The sequence below is a fragment of the Falco rusticolus genome, chromosome 3 (genome assembly GCF_015220075.1).
Source record: "Falco rusticolus isolate bFalRus1 chromosome 3, bFalRus1.pri, whole genome shotgun sequence".
Lineage (NCBI taxonomy): Eukaryota > Metazoa > Chordata > Aves > Falconiformes > Falconidae > Falco > Falco rusticolus.
Window position 1 is genome coordinate 28,572,427 of NC_051189.1, and position 18,387 is coordinate 28,590,813.

Sequence of the window (18,387 nt, forward strand, 5' to 3'; positions counted from 1 at the left end):
AATGCCACAAATCATGGCAACACAACTAGGAACTTGACGTCTTGAACTTCAACAAAACCCCAAGAGTTGACAGGCATTACTACTTCTAGAAAAAAGCTGGTTTTGAACAGTGGTCCTCCACCAGTATAGCAGCTATAAGATTGCATGTCCACATCCAAATAGCTTTACAGCTACCAGCACTGCATTATGAAGACTGTTTCAATCGTTTTATTGCAAACTGAAGCAAGCCATCAGTTTAAAAAGAACTCGGGGGACAGAAGCAAGAGAACGGGATTTTAGAGCTAGACTTCTGTATTGTGAAAAGTAGAAACCTCCTACTCTCTACAGGTATTGAATTAGGTTCCCACAGTACTTCCCAGCACAAAAAAATTGTGGCAACACTATGAGGTGCCTATGCATGATGAGACCATATCTTGAGGTTTGTCACTATGAAGAACATAAGGACTTGTTCATGCCTAACAAAGACATTCCATCACGACAATCTGAAGTGCTGCTGTGCTGCTAAGTTGTGCCAGTGTCCGTTACCTTCTTTGTTAATCACTACATCCCCATATGCCTAAAATTCTTCCAATTCACTCTGAAATCTTCTTGGCAAATAATCTCATACCAGAACATTCTGCTGTTTATAGAGTTGAAGACACTGCTGGAAGTAGGATATATTAATTTGCTGTTTCCTCCATTCCAAATACATAGATATCAAGTGCTGGTACTTGCCTGTAATATGGGACCTGCATGACTACCACAGACAGTTTTCCTTTTTCTAGTTTGAGAGAGCTTGCATTCTGAGAGAGCAATTCCAGAATGTCAGCAGAATGTTTGCTACTGAACTCATTAGAAAATGAACAGTGATAAAAATCTATCATTCTGGAAGCTAGATTCTGCTTTCTTACCACGTAAACTTTTTCCTGAACCCTTTGAAAACAGGGACATAACTTTACTACAGTCTCAGAAAATACTAGAGGGATGTGTTTTTATAAAAGGGACAGCAGAAGTGGTGCTTGCATCATGTCCATAATTAGATGTTTCACGAGATGACTACTGTCATAGACACGCTAACTATGAAAAGCATAGAAGCAGGATTAAATGTGGTTTAGATATAGACTTTCTGAACCTAGACAGCCAGAACACTTCTGAAAAAAACGCAACTGGTTTAGCGGGATTCACCATGCTCCTAATCTCAGACCGTACCATGGCTGGTGATCACAGAGTACCCATTCTATTCACAACTCACACAAGACAACTGTTCTCATTAATTTCAGTTAGCAGCCGGAGCTCATCAGCATGTGCCTAGAGTATATTTTCTTTTTAGTGTCACCCAAAAGATATCTAGCTGATTAGTTTTGAGACCACCCCATGATGGAGGTCAAAGAACAGTAAGCCTGGACAACTAGATTTCTTCAAAAGCACAAACTTACTACACCACAAAGAGGTACGCAGAGAAGGTCTTCTCCAGAAAACAACAGTCACACTGAGAAGGGGCAACATTTACTTACTAGATACTATTACTCCAGCTGCTACAAGCACTGAAGGGAAAACTGAACTACAGAGACAGCTCCTGGAAGCCTCCTTATTTTGCAACACCTACACCAACATAGAGCCATACCCTTGCCTTGCATTCTCTTCATTACACTTCATAGTTTGCAAAATGCATCCATTTGAGCACAAAAAAAACCCAAAAAAAACCCACCTACTGAAAATCATTGGTGTTACACAATCTCAAATACATTTTGTAACAATGACCAGACTGATTTTAGAGTCAGAGATTCATTTAGGTTGGAAAGGGCCTTTAATATGAGCAAGTCCAACCATTTTTACAAGATCACTCTTGAAATGAACCGCATTCAAAATCTGAGCTCCTTAATAAGAATACAGCCCCAACTACATTTGACTGCTTTTCTGTTCCTGAATCTGCTACCACAGTAAACATGCCTAACACAATGTATTTAGCTTCTCTTTTTAAACACATACAATGTTCACATTTGCAGGACTAAGTATTTCAAGGAATGAAACCATCAAGTTTTAAATCTTTCTAATAAACATTTAATTTTCAGCCAGTGGGAGACAAGCTGGCAGAGAGGAAGGGAAATACATCTTCATTATATGTGTACTGTCACAATAAAGAGACTGGGAAAATGTTACCACAACCAGAAAGTTCAGTTACAATGGGTACTCATATGTTCCCTGCCTTGCTCAGTCCAATGTTTGGCTGCTCGGAAAAGTATCCTCCTAGTCATATCCTTCTCACATAAAGCATCACATGTATTCTCAGGATACTGGGACAGTTTATCATGCCTTGTCCTGATGGGTGTTTTTAGGAGCTAGGTACAACACGGTGGACGAAGACATCACCCAGTATTGCATGGAAAAGAAAGCAAATAGTGCTTACTATCCTAAGTCTTTGTTAGCAGGAACACCTATAAGCAAGGCTCGCCCACACTGACTGATCACTAGGATTAGGCCCCGATTGTCCCTCTATCTTTGTCTGTAGGCAGCTTGCCAACATCAGAGGCTCTCCTAGGAGCCAGGCACAAGTACAGAAGGAATCAAGTGGGACCACTGATATCTTTCATCATAATCAGCGTCAGACATCTGAAATCACCATTACTTAGCCCTGAAAAGGACTTCGAAAAGAAATATGCTGACAAATCCACATGAAAATAATCCAGAATTACTAACATGGTAACTGGCACTTAGGCAAGCAAGCCAGCTGTTCAGGTTGAGGCAACAGAATGGAAGTGGAAGGGCTTCTGCAGCTAGAGTATTAAGAAATGTGCCCACAGGCACCTTCTGAACAAATTCACAAAGGCAATTTCTTCTTTTGCAAGCAAAATTACTGCAATCTAAAATGGCAAATACCTTGCTTTTAAAGTCTTTCATATGAAAGTGCTCGGGGGGGAAGTAAACTAATGGTCCCTCTTACTTGCCCAGCTAGAACATATGAATATTAATTCAGCTTTAAGCAAAACTGTTCAGTATCACCTCTTCAGCCACTCAACTGAAAACACTGGAAATACAAAGACAACAAATGTCTGAACCAAATGCTGCAAGGCCTTTTCTAGCAGCTGTTACAGCCTGCCTTTACTGTTTCCTCTGTTAGAAGAGTAAGTTTGCTACATGTTTTTGCAAGAGATTTGTGGGATGTGGTATTTGTCCCTTAGAAAGATCATATCCTTGAAAGAGAATCTCCTACCTAAAAATACTTCTTTTCACATCAAACAATTCATAGAAAACATATAAAAAAATGGCATAAAACCTAACCAAAGTCCCTCCCAAACCTTCGGAAAAGATTAAACTACAAGTCCATTTACACAAAGGATTTTGTTGCAATTAAAAGTAATATGGGAAACTGTTCTTGTTACTTATATATACATATTTGTATGCACGCACACACAGAAACAGACAAAATCCCCTTTGTTAAATTAAGCTATTAAAACAAATACAAGGAGCATGAACTGGCTGATTAATGATTAATTTCATATTCATAATTTACCTGCGATTATAATTCAATATTAGCCAACAACAGTTTGCTTCCTGTACTTTAATCTTCACCTTAAACTTTGCATACAAGTGTTAAAATTTCATATCAGATTTACCGACTAAAGATACCATTATGAAAATGAGTAATTACCAAATGAAAATATTTCAAACAAAGACCTCTAGCTTCTACAGAAGCAAATGAAAAGCAGAAAGGTGGGCCACTAAAGACTGTTAGTCCTCTGACTTAAGTCTTACCATACTTCTGGCGTCACTGAACAACATACATATACACTCAAACAGAAAAAACAGTACCATTTGTCCATACAGCCACATTCAGTTGAACTACTACAACCCAGGTGAGAAGAAACACAGCAAAGCACTGCTTCAGACCTGGAGCTAGCTTTACCACCCAAGCAAAAACTTCATATAATTATACCCTCAAACACAAGCCTTCTGTCTTCATTTTCAAAGCCCTTCATAACCTGCCTGCACACCCTATCTACCATCTTAATCATTTCCCAGTCAAGATCAATTTCTGCTTTCAGCATTCTTTGGTGGCAGTCTCTACTGACTGTCAGATAAGAATATGCGTCTGCTATTCTGATATGCATGCTCATAGGCTGTTTCTCCACTGTTTCCACAAAGTTATTATATTCCTTCAAAACCTTCTTTGTAATGCCTCATAAAAGGAACAGTGCTTAATTGTCTGTATGCTGATCCAAACAACTTCTTGGTTTCCCTGTGCTTGTATCTAACAGTCTTCCCCGATTCCATTCTTAGTTATCCTTGGGGTAGAAAGAGTTTTCATCTTCATAGTGCATCAGCATATTCCTGATTAAATATATGCTGATTAATATATGCTGATTAAAGGCAATGACTCAAAGTGAAATAGTAATACAGATAATACATTTCTCCTTGAATCTCCTCATTTGCGTCAGTACCAAGACTTAAAACCACAGAATTCAAGGTTGAATATAAGGAAGATTAGTTCTGTGGTTAGTTATGATGTCAGGAAGGTGAAGGAAACAGACACAGTCTTGTCCTTCCCAATTTGCAGTCTGAATTTAAGCCTCTGGTTCAGGCACTGAAATATGATGGCATGGAGTGGGGAAAAGAAATGAGCAAAAAACTTCAAACAGCTTTATATAACAACAACAACAAAAAAAGCATAGGAAAAAAAGTTAAGGACAAAAAAAAAAAGAGAAAAATCCTAGGAAGAAACAGAGCATCAATAGAGGTTTAGCATTGGAATTTCAATTCTAGATAAATGTCCCAAGAAGAAAAAAAATAGATCTTTAACCACCCTCTAAAACAATACATAGCAATCATAAAGAAAACCTCATGGGAGTCAATGACTATAACTTAACAAATACAAGTCAAGTGTATTTCAGAACCATGTTTAAGTGTGTAAGAACTTATTTCAAACTGTACTTACCACCATATGTTTGGTACCAAACACATGAAATAAACGGTCATACTTAAAGCTCAGTGCTGCAAAGGATTATGTTCAGGAGCAATAAAACAGACACAGTTGCATTAAGCTGACAGACATCAAAAAGAAATACAAAATGCCTCACACCCAATTTCTACTTCAATTACTGGCACTGACCAAATTCATAACCAAAAGAGCACGTACAACAGAACACCACTTTCACCACTGCAAAGTTCTATTCCTGATGCACTTCAGCGTCATTTTCTTATAAAGTAGCCATATTTATTTAACATTGTGGGTTTAGAAGTACTAGTATCACCTGTAGAGAAGGAAAAGAAGAAAAGCACAGAAAAGAGGGGAAAAGCAATGACCTTCAAAACACTCAAAAGTCAAAATTAACTGAAAACACCACTAATTCTACACTGTGGGTTTTGCGTATCACTGGTGAACTTACCACATACATTTCTGCTTAGAAAAGGAGAATAGTGGCATAAAACTAGAAGCTGAGCAGTTGCTGTCTACTCCAGACATTTATCTCAGCTAAAGAGATACTGCAATAGCATAAACAACAAAAAAACCAAAACTAACACTGAAACTGAACAAACAATGACAGAGCATCACAGTAAAGTACAGATGTACTAAAGCACTCCCAGAGGGCTGATACTCTTCAAAAACATACAAAGGCAGAGAGCTTTTTGTTCCCCAAAATCTGCAGGGTCCACTGGACAATAGCTTGAAATAATGTAATGTATTTTAACTCCCATACATCTTCCAAATACACGTTTTGAAATAGCTTGTTTCCAAAGAATACATGTCACACTAAACTGAGGTCAGAAACCTTTATTTTTTCGCTCAGGTGAAGTTATACATGTGCTCATTAGAGGCTTCACCTGAGGAAGGAAATGCAGGATCAAGCCAATCCATTTTTGAGAACTAAACTAAACTTTCTTGCTGATCATCCTATTCACTGATATGAAGTTCTTAGGAGAACAGTTCCTACTGGAGCTAAATTCACTGAAAGTTCATTTTACTACCATCTTCCACAGAAATATTTTATTTCATTCAGGTTTCTTAATTCATTTATTACAAAGACTTTTGTACAATTGACAGTTGCACAATGACAATTTTTTTTAACCAAGTACACAAAAGAATTTGTCAGAACATTTTCTTTTGATAAAACACTTTCAAATAGTAATTTAAGAAATAAAATTCAAGCTGTCATCTATTTAAACCATATCCTCAGAAAACAGCATAAAAGAGTTTTCATTTACATTCCTGTTAGTCAAAGATAATCCTTCAATGGCACAGACCCAAATTTTACCCTCCTGAGCGTACATGCCACTGAATAATTTGTTCAAATGTCAGTTGCAATTTTCAAAAATCCTTTCTTGCCTCTGAATCTTAAACATCTGTAACAAATACTTGTTTTGAAAGTGCTTTACATGCATGACACTTGACCTTTTGCTGTATGCACTACAAAATTTAAGGTTCAAATACCATGCAAGCAGGAAATCTCATCATTCTGGCAGTAGCCATCTGCATGGTCCAATATCAAATATTAGTTCTGGGTTGCACAAAGTTATGGGCTACAAATCTTTCTCTGCAACTTCCATAATTAGTTGCAATTTGCTGCTGCTAAAACACATTTCTCATGGAACATCTAACCTCGAAATCTTACCTTAACATTGAAAGGTACAGAGCATTTGGCTGTTTGTGTGCATACATGGGTGTATATGCACATGCACGTATACACATAGATTAACTGTAACTACAGAATGCAAGCACACACTTTGTGGATGGCACACCTAGGACTAGAGATTTCTACTCCAGTAACAAAGGTCTTTTAGCTCTGGAACTGTAGAAGAATATTACAAGCAATATCAAACATAATGAGAAGTGTTTTCCAGTGTTCTTGATGGCTTATACCTCATTGATGTTAAACGCTGTCATGGTTTAACCCCAGCCAGCAGCTAAGCATCACGCAGCCACTTGCTCACTCCCCCTCACCCAGAGGGGTGGGGAGGAGAATCGGAAACGAATGTACAAGTCAGGCGTTGAGATAAGAACAATTTGATAATTTAAACAGAATAAAGAGGTAAGGACAAAAATAATAACAGTAACAATAATAATAGTAACAAAATGGAAAAAGGGGAGGGGGGGGGGAAACGGGTAAAGCAAAAGCTGTGCAGGCAAGCAGAGCAAGAAATTCATTCACTGCTTCCCACGGGCAGGCAGGTGTTCGGCCATCCCCAGGAGAGCAGGGCTCCCTCATGTGTAACGGTTACTCGGGAAGACAAATTCCATAATGCCAAATGCCCTCCTCTTCCTTCTTCTTCTTCCCCCAGTTTATACACTCAGCATGACGTCATATGGTATGGAATACCTCTTTGGCTAGTTCGGTCACCTGTTGTGGCCATGTCCCCTCCCAATGTCCCATGCTCCTCCAGCCCTCTCGCTGGCAGGGCCCAAGGAACTGAAAAGTCCTTGATTCAGTATAAACATAATCCAGCAACAATTAAAAACATCAGTGTCCTATCAACATTGTTCTCACATCACAGCCAAAACACAGCACCATACTAGCTACTACGAAGAAAGTTAACTCCATCCCAGCTGAAACCAGGACAAATGTTAACAGCTCAGCAAGTACCCTAACAAACACTTGGGAGCTTTGCACGACCCTTAATATAACTAGAGGACTCCATGTTGAAATTTAAATGTGAACAAGGCTCAACAACAAAGAAAACAACACACACCACCCTAACTACAAAAAAAAAAAAAAGTTCAACATTAACATACTCAAGTATTTTTTGTTAACTACGTTTCACATATAACAAAATCAAGCCACCGTGTATTTCAGCTTCATTGTGTCAGAAGGAGGTCTTTCCTGACCCTGTGAAACAGTATAAGGGACAACTTACTGCAAGCAACTAAACCAGAAGCCCTTTGAGACCTCTACGTGTAAGAAGTCTTCCAAGTACACTCAAGCAAGTACTGTAACTTCTGAAGGGAAGAGTTATGCTCCAGGATCTTTAAAGCACTCCTTCAATAACACCTTTTGAAAAATACCCAATGCTCAGCAGTGCTACACACAGCTATCTCAAGCAACTAGCACTGCTTCTGCTGGAAGCATGCAGGATGCAATATTGCTCTTGAAATTAATTTCTTGTCTAGTCATAGGAAAATTCTGGCAGAGCACTACTAACACGCTTTTACATCTGCAAGAACACAGCTACAGCTAATAAAGAATTAAAAATAAGCATAAAGGAAGATACTAGCCATGATGAGAACAAGAATATAAGCCTCTCAGAAAACAAAAGGGTCCACGACTTCACATGTCTGATTCTTCAGATGGTTTTAAATAAAGTGACCTATAGAAGCTATTATTCATAACAACCTCTCAATGTTAGAAAAGCATTCATTATATTTCTTACCTGAGCTCCATCCTTTAATTTTAAGATGCATTCCATTGTATTGATAGTGATGACAACTGGTTCTGATCCCAATTTTGTCCATGGTACATGAATCCGAAGTTCATGAATATGCCCACTTAAAAAAGTAAACGGTAGTTTCAGCTCCTAACAAAGAGAGGGGCAAATTAACCACTGAAACATCAAAATTCAAGACATATTTGTAATGTAAAGTAGTACAGGTTAACACAAAACATAATTCAAAATTTATTCTCCCCCCTCAAATCAGCAGTGTGCCATGGGCTCAGCAACAGGCTTTATAATCACTTGCACACTTACATTACAATTAGTCTGCTCAAATTAGACATTTGCATTACCACATCCTTGATAATAAAAGACAGTTTAAAACCACCTCTCTTGCATGAAGCTACTGCAAAATGTGTCACTATTCAAGGGACAAGTAGAAGTGAAAGAAGTGAAAGCAAATATTTAAAATTATATGCGAGCTGCATTATTCTGAAGAACACAAATTTGGAATTAAACATTGGCAAAGCCACAGCAAGGCAATTTCTTCCAAAACATTTGAGTACTTTGAGTTGCAAGAGCTCAGTGCTCTTAAGATTGGCCTGTTGTTGCCCCATTCCCAACAAACTGCTCAGTAAATACAAAGTTATTAAATTCTTTATCGGCAAAACCACACTCCTCCTCACCAAGGCCTAACATGGATGTCACACTGCTTTTAAAAACTGGTACTAGTCAGTCCAGATCACCCAACAAATGGCTAGCACTCCACCCAATTTACACATCACATTTCTGTAGGATAGCCCCAGTGAGCCAGCTGCTCATGCACAGCATGCAGCCGCGCCTCTGCAGAAAAAAAGGTGCCAAGGTTTAGATAAATTCTTTGGATACAAAGTGTTGCAATTTCCCCAGTAGCTTCAGGGGTTCTCCTGGGAAGTATGAGCTTAAAGCTTGTAACAGAACAGTCAGGCTAGAGACCTGGTCCTAGAGCTAGTTACCAAGATTTAGAATAATGAAAATAAGTACTTAGTATGAAATAAAGAAAATACTTGATATTATGTCATAATTTGCAGTATGAAATAAAGAAAATACTTGATATTATGTCATAATTTGCTGTCAGCACTCTCAGTATTAGGTATTCTAATGATAAGGCTTTAATGATGATATATCTTCCTATCTTTCTGATCTCTTATAGCCAAAAATGTCAGGATAGATGTTTAAAAATCTAATGGGGAAAAAAACCCAACAGATTGGAGTGGCTTATAGCCTGGTGTTTGCATCTTTATCTTATAACACGGAGAACAACAGGTGTGAATCTTAAGTCTCTTAGAAGCTGGGTGAGAGTTTTGGCCGTTAGAACATTTTCAGTTGAAAGGGACCTACAACAATCTGCTAGTCCAACTGTCTGATCAGTTTGGGGCTGACCAAAAGTCAAAGCATGTTGTTAAGAGGCATTTGGACAATGCCCTCAAACACTGACAGGCTTGAGGCATCAACCACCTCTCTAGGAAGCCTGTTCCAGTGTTTGACCACCCCAGTAAACAAATGCTTCCTCATGTCCAGTCTAAACCTCCCCTGGAGCAGTTTTAAACCATTCCCACATGTGCTGTCACTGGATCCAGGGGGAAGAGCTCAGCACCTCCCTCTCCACCTCCCCTCCTCAGGAAGCCATAGAGAGCGGTGAGGTCACCCCTCAGCCTCCTTTTCTCCAACCTGGACAAGCCCAAAGCCCTTACCCGCTCCTCATCGGACATGCCTTCCAGCCCTCTCACCAGCTGCGTTGCCCTCCTCTGAAGGCGTTCAGGGACCTTCACATCCTTCTGAAATTGTGGGCCCCAGAACCGCACACAGTGCGCAAGGTGAGGCCGCAGCGACACTGAACGCAGGGACAGGCGCCGCTGGGGCCGCTGGTTGTGCTGTGTCCGATCACCCCAGGGTGACCCAGCACCCGTGGCTGCCAGGGCACGCTGCTGACTCACGCTGAGCCTGCTGTCACCGGCACCCCCAGGTTCTCAATTGTGGTGTTTCTTAGTAAACTTAGGGGCATAAACCTTTGTTCAGGACTTTGGCCAGTTTTGCTAGGGAAATTCTGAACAACACAGGGCTTAAGCAGCTTTGCACCTTGGCTCAGTTTTAGGTACTTAAATGCTTCAACTCAGTACTCCTATGAATGAGTAAAGTGAAATAGAGAAGGTCCATGAAACTCAAAGGTCAGGCAGCCAAGTTCCTAGTCAATTTCAAACATCTACAAGTGGATCCAGAAAGCCTGTTTTCCTACACCACTTGACCCTAGAACTATCACTGCTGTATTGAAGTTCTACGTGAATAAAACGACAAGTGGATTGCATTTAGTACTTGATATGTTATAAAGTCTACCTATACAATATTGCTGTGAAGCTAACTAATGTCATTATTTGCCTAACATCTTGAAACTGTATCAGATCTTAGTGATATGTTTTGAAAGGCCACTATAATCTTTTTCCAAGCGGTTACCCTGCTGCAACTGTGACAGGTTAGCATCTAGAGAGAGCCTCTACTTCAGGGATCCTCAAACTACGGCCCACGGGCTGGATACAGCCCCCCCAGGGTCCTCAATCCGCCTCTCCGGTATTTACAGAACCCTCCCGCCCCCCCCCCCCCCCCCCCAAGCAGCCGCAGATGACTGCCTGCCACTTCATCCATGTGCCGGCCCCGTTTAAAAAGTTTGAGGACCCCTGCTCTAATTAGTCACCCAAAAGAGAAGTCAACTACTCTTACCTGTGAATACCCAGCACCATCACAGTGACAAAAGCTGCTAACAGGACCAATTTTAAGGAACACTCTATTCTGCAGCTGATACCTCCTCAGACTTTCTGTTGATACTATGAAAAATTTCACCTTGCATCCAAGAGCCAAGAGTAGATGAAGTATATTCACTGCTGAATTTTTGCAAAGTACATTTTTCAGCTTGTAAATTAGTTTTGGGGGTTTCATGAACTTTTGTTAATGAAATTAAAAATAAATAAAAAAAAGAAACACACCCATCTCATTCAAGGAAACTCGAGTCCTACCTCAACCATGCTTACACAAAGCCACATATAATTTCAAGTTCCCATTCAAAACAATGACAGTTACAGACTCTCATAAAAACAGTTTGAAGAAAATTGTTAATTTGTACTTACAAAGTGTTTTTTATTCATCTCACTCACTAATATACTGAAGTATTTTAGCTAAAAGCCTGTCTCCTAAAAATTCAGCCTTAGGCTTACAATCAACACAAATAAAATTTTAATCCAGACAGTCTCAGTTAAGCCACTGAAAAGCAAGTACTGGGCGGTTTAGCTACAGATGTTGCTACACTGGTCATAGAAAAAATGAAAAAGTACTCTAGTTTTGTGCAGGGGACACAGAAATAGATGATTAAAAAAATACACGCAATCCAAAAATGCATTACAAGTTAAGAGACAATGCTTTCATGAATTAAGACAGCAAAGTATCACTATTAACAGTCATAGAAACAAATTCCCCTTCCTGACTAGCAGATATGTAATCCATATCACTCATCATCACTCATGTCTATTTAGATCCCGACTTGTGTTCACAAGTGTATGTTATGAGTTTACTTCAAAAGGTATTCTAGAATAGATCTTTTCCCACTGTTTGCTGGACTGATATAATAAATTCTCATTTCTGTCTAGTTAACTGTAAATATTGAAATAAACAGAAGTAGGAATTCCCTCAAAATGAGGGGATACAACCAAATGCACAGCATATTTAGAATACACAGTGGTTCTTTTTCAAAGGAATTTAGACACAGTGTCATCTGACACTATCCTAATTGCATGAGCAAGTTTCCTTAAGGCACTGCACAGAAATCTTTGTTGTGCCATTTCAGTAGACAATATAAAGAAAGTGCATGTCAAATTTAGTAACTTCTTCATAACACAACATAACAAATACCATTTTTATTCCTACTACTTTCTTGTGCAATCCTTCCCCTTTCATTAAGTACTGCATGAAATTCTTAATGTATCTTTTGTACTCATGACTGATTAGACTTTACGTTTTAGATTTTTACAAAATCCTTCAAAGTAATTACCATATGGCTGAAAAAATCCTGGAGTTGACACATAAATAACTGACTGATGTCATGCTAGGCTGCAGACTAGATGATCATAATTCCCCTTGCTCTAAAATCTCCCAGGCTTTGGGGTGATAAGGCAAGTACTTTTTCTACCACATCAGTATTATCTCAAATACCTTTTCTTCACATTCAAGGCTGTATTTCATAAGTAATGCAGTGGCATATAACACAGACACTTACAGTAAAGGTATTTTAATTCCTTCATTTCCTTAAAATAATTTTAAGTACATCAGCATTTTTCATATTTCTTTCTTTCTAAATTATTTCAGATAGGAAAAATCCACACTACGATACAAATCAATGATCTTTAGATCAAGTTCTTCTTTGTCTTCCAATCAAAGACCTCTTCATCTTTCCCTTCTGAGTTTGTAAAACAGTTAACATAAGCAGCTACAATGCTACAGAAATATACATTAGCAGCAAAAATAGCTCACCATGTATCTTATCACTTTGATGCCACTGTGTTAACAGAAAAAATTATATACAAGCTAGTTACCAAGTTCATAGGTAGTTCTGTTACTTCTGGTACCATAGTGACTTCACACAAATGTACTTAAAAGGCTTTTCCATAAAAAAAAAATAAAATATTTAAAGTTTAATTACAAAATACTTTATTTAAGTAGTTTTTGTACAATGTGCTAGTTACTATGCCTAGATGGACAATTTCTTGGAATGATTAGTCTTCTAGTAATTGAATCATCCAAGACAGGAGAAAAACTAACATCAAAATTGTATTAGATCTAACCTTCAATTAAAGTTAATTATTATAAAATTAACTGGCTATTCAAAGAGTGACATAATTATGTACAAAAGCTGCACTGTACCTAGAAGGTTGAACCGAAGTACAAACTAGTACTTTCATTACAGAACTGATATTGAAATAAAAAAAAGGGGACAAAAAAAAAAAAAAGCCAGAAGATTCAGAGCTAAGAGTTATTGCAATAACATTCAGCTTAGTTTAATGAGAGAATATAAAATGTACACAAATATACATAAAAGCATGCAAAGTATTTTCAGGTACTAAAGCATTCTCTTTGAGTTTGATAGTTCTGTGTCATCAGCTATTTTAAATCTTATTTCAAAAGGTATTGCCTCCAACTTGGTCCCAAAAATAAAGTTAGATCTTCTAGAAGACAGACAGCAGTTTACACTCTAATCTTGCCTGTTCTCTGGGATTCTGTTTGGTGGTCTGTAAGAGCACAGCGGGACATGGGAATGCTAACATCAGCTGAAGTGCAAGGAGCGAGGGGAGAAAGCACAGGCTCGTTCCCAAATCTGTTATAAGGTGCTTTGTCCAGATAGCTTGGTGCCTATGCCCATGTTCCCAAATAATCATGTAGAGTTCCACAAAAGCTAGAAACCTCTGAAAATGTTTAAGGCTCCAGACAAAGATATCCAGGGTATATGCGTTTGCATCCAAAGCCCAAAACATGAAGTTAAGGCTGCATTCATGCCAGATAAGAAACAGGGAACCAGGCTGAAGATAACAGCCCAGGACAGAAAGGATGTTAGAAGAGCAGAGCAGTTAAGGTGACTAACGATAGATATTACGAATCCACCCATGCAGAGAACCCAAATAAAATAATATATACTGGTAATTTTTAAGACTTTAGCTTTTCAACGGAGCTCCCTTCCAGCTGCAAAAGCTTAGGGATGTTCGATTACTGCATACTACATACGCTTAAAGAGTTTTGTTAAAGCAACATCTCTTCTGAAAAAAGAATTAAAAAAATAAAAAATACCAAAACCAAAAAGACACCCCAATACAGCCTGTGGGTCCAGGCAAGTTTCAAGGAATAATAAGAGCCAAATAAAGATCACTGCATCTTACAAACACAAAGCCAATAAAGTATTTAAAAAAAAAAAAAAAACACCTGAGCTAAATTTTAGGTTCATTGCATTGCATCCCTGTTCAAGCTGGTAAGACATGAGCACAGTTATATATGACAACATTTGCCTGTACAAGAGCCACAACACCAAAAGACTGCACTGGATATGTGTGTACCCAGCTGATATATAAGCAAAGATGAAGCCAGGAATCACCTACCAGCAAACTGCAACTATCTGAAAGGGATCAACATAGATGACAGCAGCAAAATCCTAATGGCACCAGGTAATATAGCAAATTTGGTAAATCCATCCCGAAGTCATCATTTGTTATTAGGACAAACTTTCCATCTGGTATAGCACTGAAACAGTTTACCCAAAGAGGAGGTTTTCACAACCAAGAGAGGAGATTTCAAGACTCAACTGGAAAAAAACACAAGCTGATCTGACATATTGCTGGCAACAGCCCTGCTCAGCACAGTTGAAATTCTAGAGGTTATCTATTCCTTTCTGATCAGCTCTTCTTTGATTCCATAATATACACATTAAAAAAGATTTTGAATGTTCACAGGAGGAACACACCCTATACAACCGAAATCTAATATCCACATCAGCTGTACCAAGAAAATGAGGAACTAGAAGTCTTGAGAGAAAATACAGAGGCCACCAAATACTTGAAGGAAGACAAATCAGGCTCTTTACAGAAGCACAGAAAACAGGACAGGGTCTCTTGAAAGATTTTCTCCTCTTCCAGAACAGGATCAGAAATACTTGGTTAACTATAATTATTTCACATTTTAAAAGGTATCCCCATGATAGAGACCATGCAGTCTCCTCAGTCTTCTAGTGACTCATAACCCAATTAAAACATGAGAAAATCTTCCTTGACATCCAATCTAAGATTCCCTGAGTATGATTTATTCCATCCTTTCTTGTCATCCATATAACTCTTGCCCTGTCTCATCTCACTTATTAGAAACACGTTTCCAGTCTATTTTATTCCTCTTTCAATGGCCATATTGTCCAAATCTCACATTATTTTTTGCTGCATTTCTCTCAGCTCCTTCACTTGGACTACATCTGGACACAGGACCCTAGGCAAGACTTGCTACACCATGCACAACAGAAAACAGCTTTATCTGTCTCACACACCCAACTCCATAAGTAGTCAACTAGATAAGCAGAGAAACCAACGATCCCTCTGCTAAGACTTAAACCAGTTCATATTGACAACACATTCCAAATTCTGTACCAAGTGTTTTACTTGGTCAGGCTTGTCTTTAAGGCTGTTTAACAGAGCCTCTGATCTAATCCACACAAACCAACTGATCAAGTCTGTCCCTCAATTATACTTAGGTTTAGATACAACTGAAATGATGAAAACTGGAGCCATAATATAGAGAACACAAATCTGTGTTTAGTATGCATAATTAAAAAGAGATCCTCCTTTAGTTTGTGACATTTTGAATTAATTACTCTATGCAATTAGTAAATATGACTGCAAAAGCAATTCAGTTGGTGTTCGTACTGTAAAATAATGCTTACTAAAAGAAGAAAACTGTCTACAACAAAGCCTTTCTCTTCACACCCCATAACTTACAGAACGTGCAAAGAATTACCATTCATTACTAAACAAACAGCATGGAATGAATGTAAGAATAACTAACTGCAGGGAAAAAAAAAAAGGACTTGCATAAGCAGAAAGACAGTAAGTACTAAACAAACGTTTATCTGTGCAGACCAACCTAAATAATGTCGTCAATTTCTTTTAGATCAAAGGCACAGACTGTAACTACTGGAAACAGAACATACCTGTTCAAGTACATCCAGCTTTAACTCAAGTTTACTAAGTACAACATCTCCTCCCCACAGTGACAATTGTAGATCTGAAGGCTTCAAGTTCTTTATGTAGCGATTCACGTAACTCATCAAAATAGGAGTTACATAGGACTCCAGCATTCTGGAGGATATCTGTATTACAGGTCAAGCACTACGAAAAAAGACAAGACAGTGAGATATTACTTACAAATCTGTCAGCCTGATTTTCAATAAAGCAACAGTCACGTTGTTTGGATGTATGAAAAACTGAATTTCAAATTCTGCTTTCTAAACATACATGTCTATACATAGACATACATGTACTTACACCTAAAATGACCTACACGCAAAGATGAAAGCATACATATTTACATTTATGAATTTACAGCTTACATGTATATATACACACATATATATGGGAACGAGTAACTGGCTTGCTCGCTACCAAAAGAAAAGCCAAGCCAAAGAAACAAAAAACAAACAAACAAAAAAAAGAGAACCAGGAGGTAAAACAGCCTACCATGATTCCATATAAAACTTACCTGACAGAAACCCTGTCACATTTAACCGATAAAAGCCCGTGCTTAGACATCAGCTGAGATACACCTCCCGGATCCGGTACCTCGCGCGTCGCGTACACGGCACAGGTGCCCGCTTCGCGCCACCCTCGCCTCTCAGCAAAGCAATACCCTTCACAACCCCGGCTGAAGCTACACCAGGGCTTGCCCACCGCTCCTCTCGCACCCTCTCCAGCACCCCCGCCGTCCTGAGGAGACACCACCCCCCCCCATCACTGCCGCAGCCTCTACCGGGCACCCCCCGCCTGCACCGCCAGGACACCCCTCACACCTTCCCCAGCCCCACACCCTCTCAGGACCCCTTTACCTGCCCTTCCAAGCACTTCCGAAGGCTCCGCGCCCCGCGCCCAGCCACCGCCCCCACCGGGCCGGCCGGGCCGCCCGAGCCCCGCGCAGGCAGCCCCTCCCGCTCCGGCTCCGCCGCACGGGCACTTCCGGGTTCGCCGGCGCGTGTGCGCGCTCCCTCCCACAGCCGCCCCCCGTGTCCCGGGGTTTGCGCCTCAGCCGGAAGGATTTGCCGGCAGCGCCGGGGCGGGGCCGGAAGCCGGAACTGAAGCCGGCCGGAGCTGGTGGGCGGGGCCGGGTGGCCGCTGGGGAGGTGGGTCCCGGTGGACGGGGACGGGGACGGGGGCGGAGCCTGCCGGGTCCCCGGGCACGGTGTGTGCCGCCTCCTCGGGGGGCAGGGGTGCGTCCCGCCTCCCCACAGGGCGCGGAGGAGCTCGGGGAGGGCAGGCGTTAGCCTGAGGGGCGTTATCGTGGGCTCTGTGGCTTCTGCCGACGGCCGCTCCAAATGGCGACTCGCGCTGTTACACCGACGGGGGGCCGTGTGGGGCACACCTGCGTGATGGCAAACGCCTTGGTTGTTTCCGCTGTGTTTAATAAAGATGGACCTTTTCTGTTTTGCTTTTGCGTGGCGTTCTGCTTAGGTTCTGAATTTCACCGTTTCGAACGTGAGAAGAAAGTAACTCCGACACACCTTCGCCTTTCCGTGTGCCCAGAGCTCTCCTCAGGAGCTGCTGACAGAGAAGAGCCCTCCCCAACAGCCCCGAGCCCTTTTGGGTTGCTCCTGGCTGCAAGGAAATGCCCTGGCAAGGTGTGAGTTAATGGTTCCGCCGAGGTTGGCATGTGGATGGTCTGGAAAAGAGCTGGGCCCTTTTTTTTTTTTTTTCCCCAAGCTGAAGTGCAGTAGGCAATGCCTGTGGGCATGGCTTTGATGTACAAAGTGAATAACCCTTTACAAAAGTCCCTGAGTTTTAACGAAAAGCCTGACATATGCTCGCTGAGTTATATATTCCTCCTGGAAATTCCAAATCCTGTGTGTTGAATCTGCACACTGTAGTTAAGTGGCTGAAAACAGAAAAGAAAGCAATATATGGCGTGTTGGGTAGGTTCCTCTGAAGCAGAACCAAGGGGTGAGCTCTCAGGTAGGAGTCTACCTCCTGTAGCAGTACATATGTTGAAATCTGGCTGAGCTAATCAAGGTCTGAAGGCTCCAGCCCCTGATGGGTTAGCTGCCTATTCTGCCTCTGGTATACACACGCTGAGTTAATCATGAGCCTACCCTCGTTTTACATACACCATTGCCTTGCTTGATTTGCCATCTTCACTCATGAATCACAGCTGGTAAGACAGCGTTCACCTCACAAAGAGTTGAGGCAGCAGCTTGGACTGCTTTTCCTCTTAGGATAGTCACCACTCCCGCAG

The 18,387-nt window shown here is 40.4% G+C and overlaps 1 protein-coding gene across 1 annotated transcript in view; it reads right to left on the minus strand.

Annotated features, from left to right (window-relative positions):
• The window catches only part of VPS13B (vacuolar protein sorting 13 homolog B), a 476,916-nt gene extending 459,749 nt beyond the window's left edge, over positions 1–17,167 (minus strand). Inside the window, 3 exon segments of the mRNA XM_037379063.1 lie at positions 8,341–8,484; positions 16,100–16,277; positions 16,991–17,167. Coding sequence (XP_037234960.1) covers positions 8,341–8,484; positions 16,100–16,246 — 291 coding nt within the window. The 5' untranslated portion in view covers positions 16,247–16,277; positions 16,991–17,167.
• Between the last annotated feature and the right edge of the window lie 1,220 nt (positions 17,168–18,387).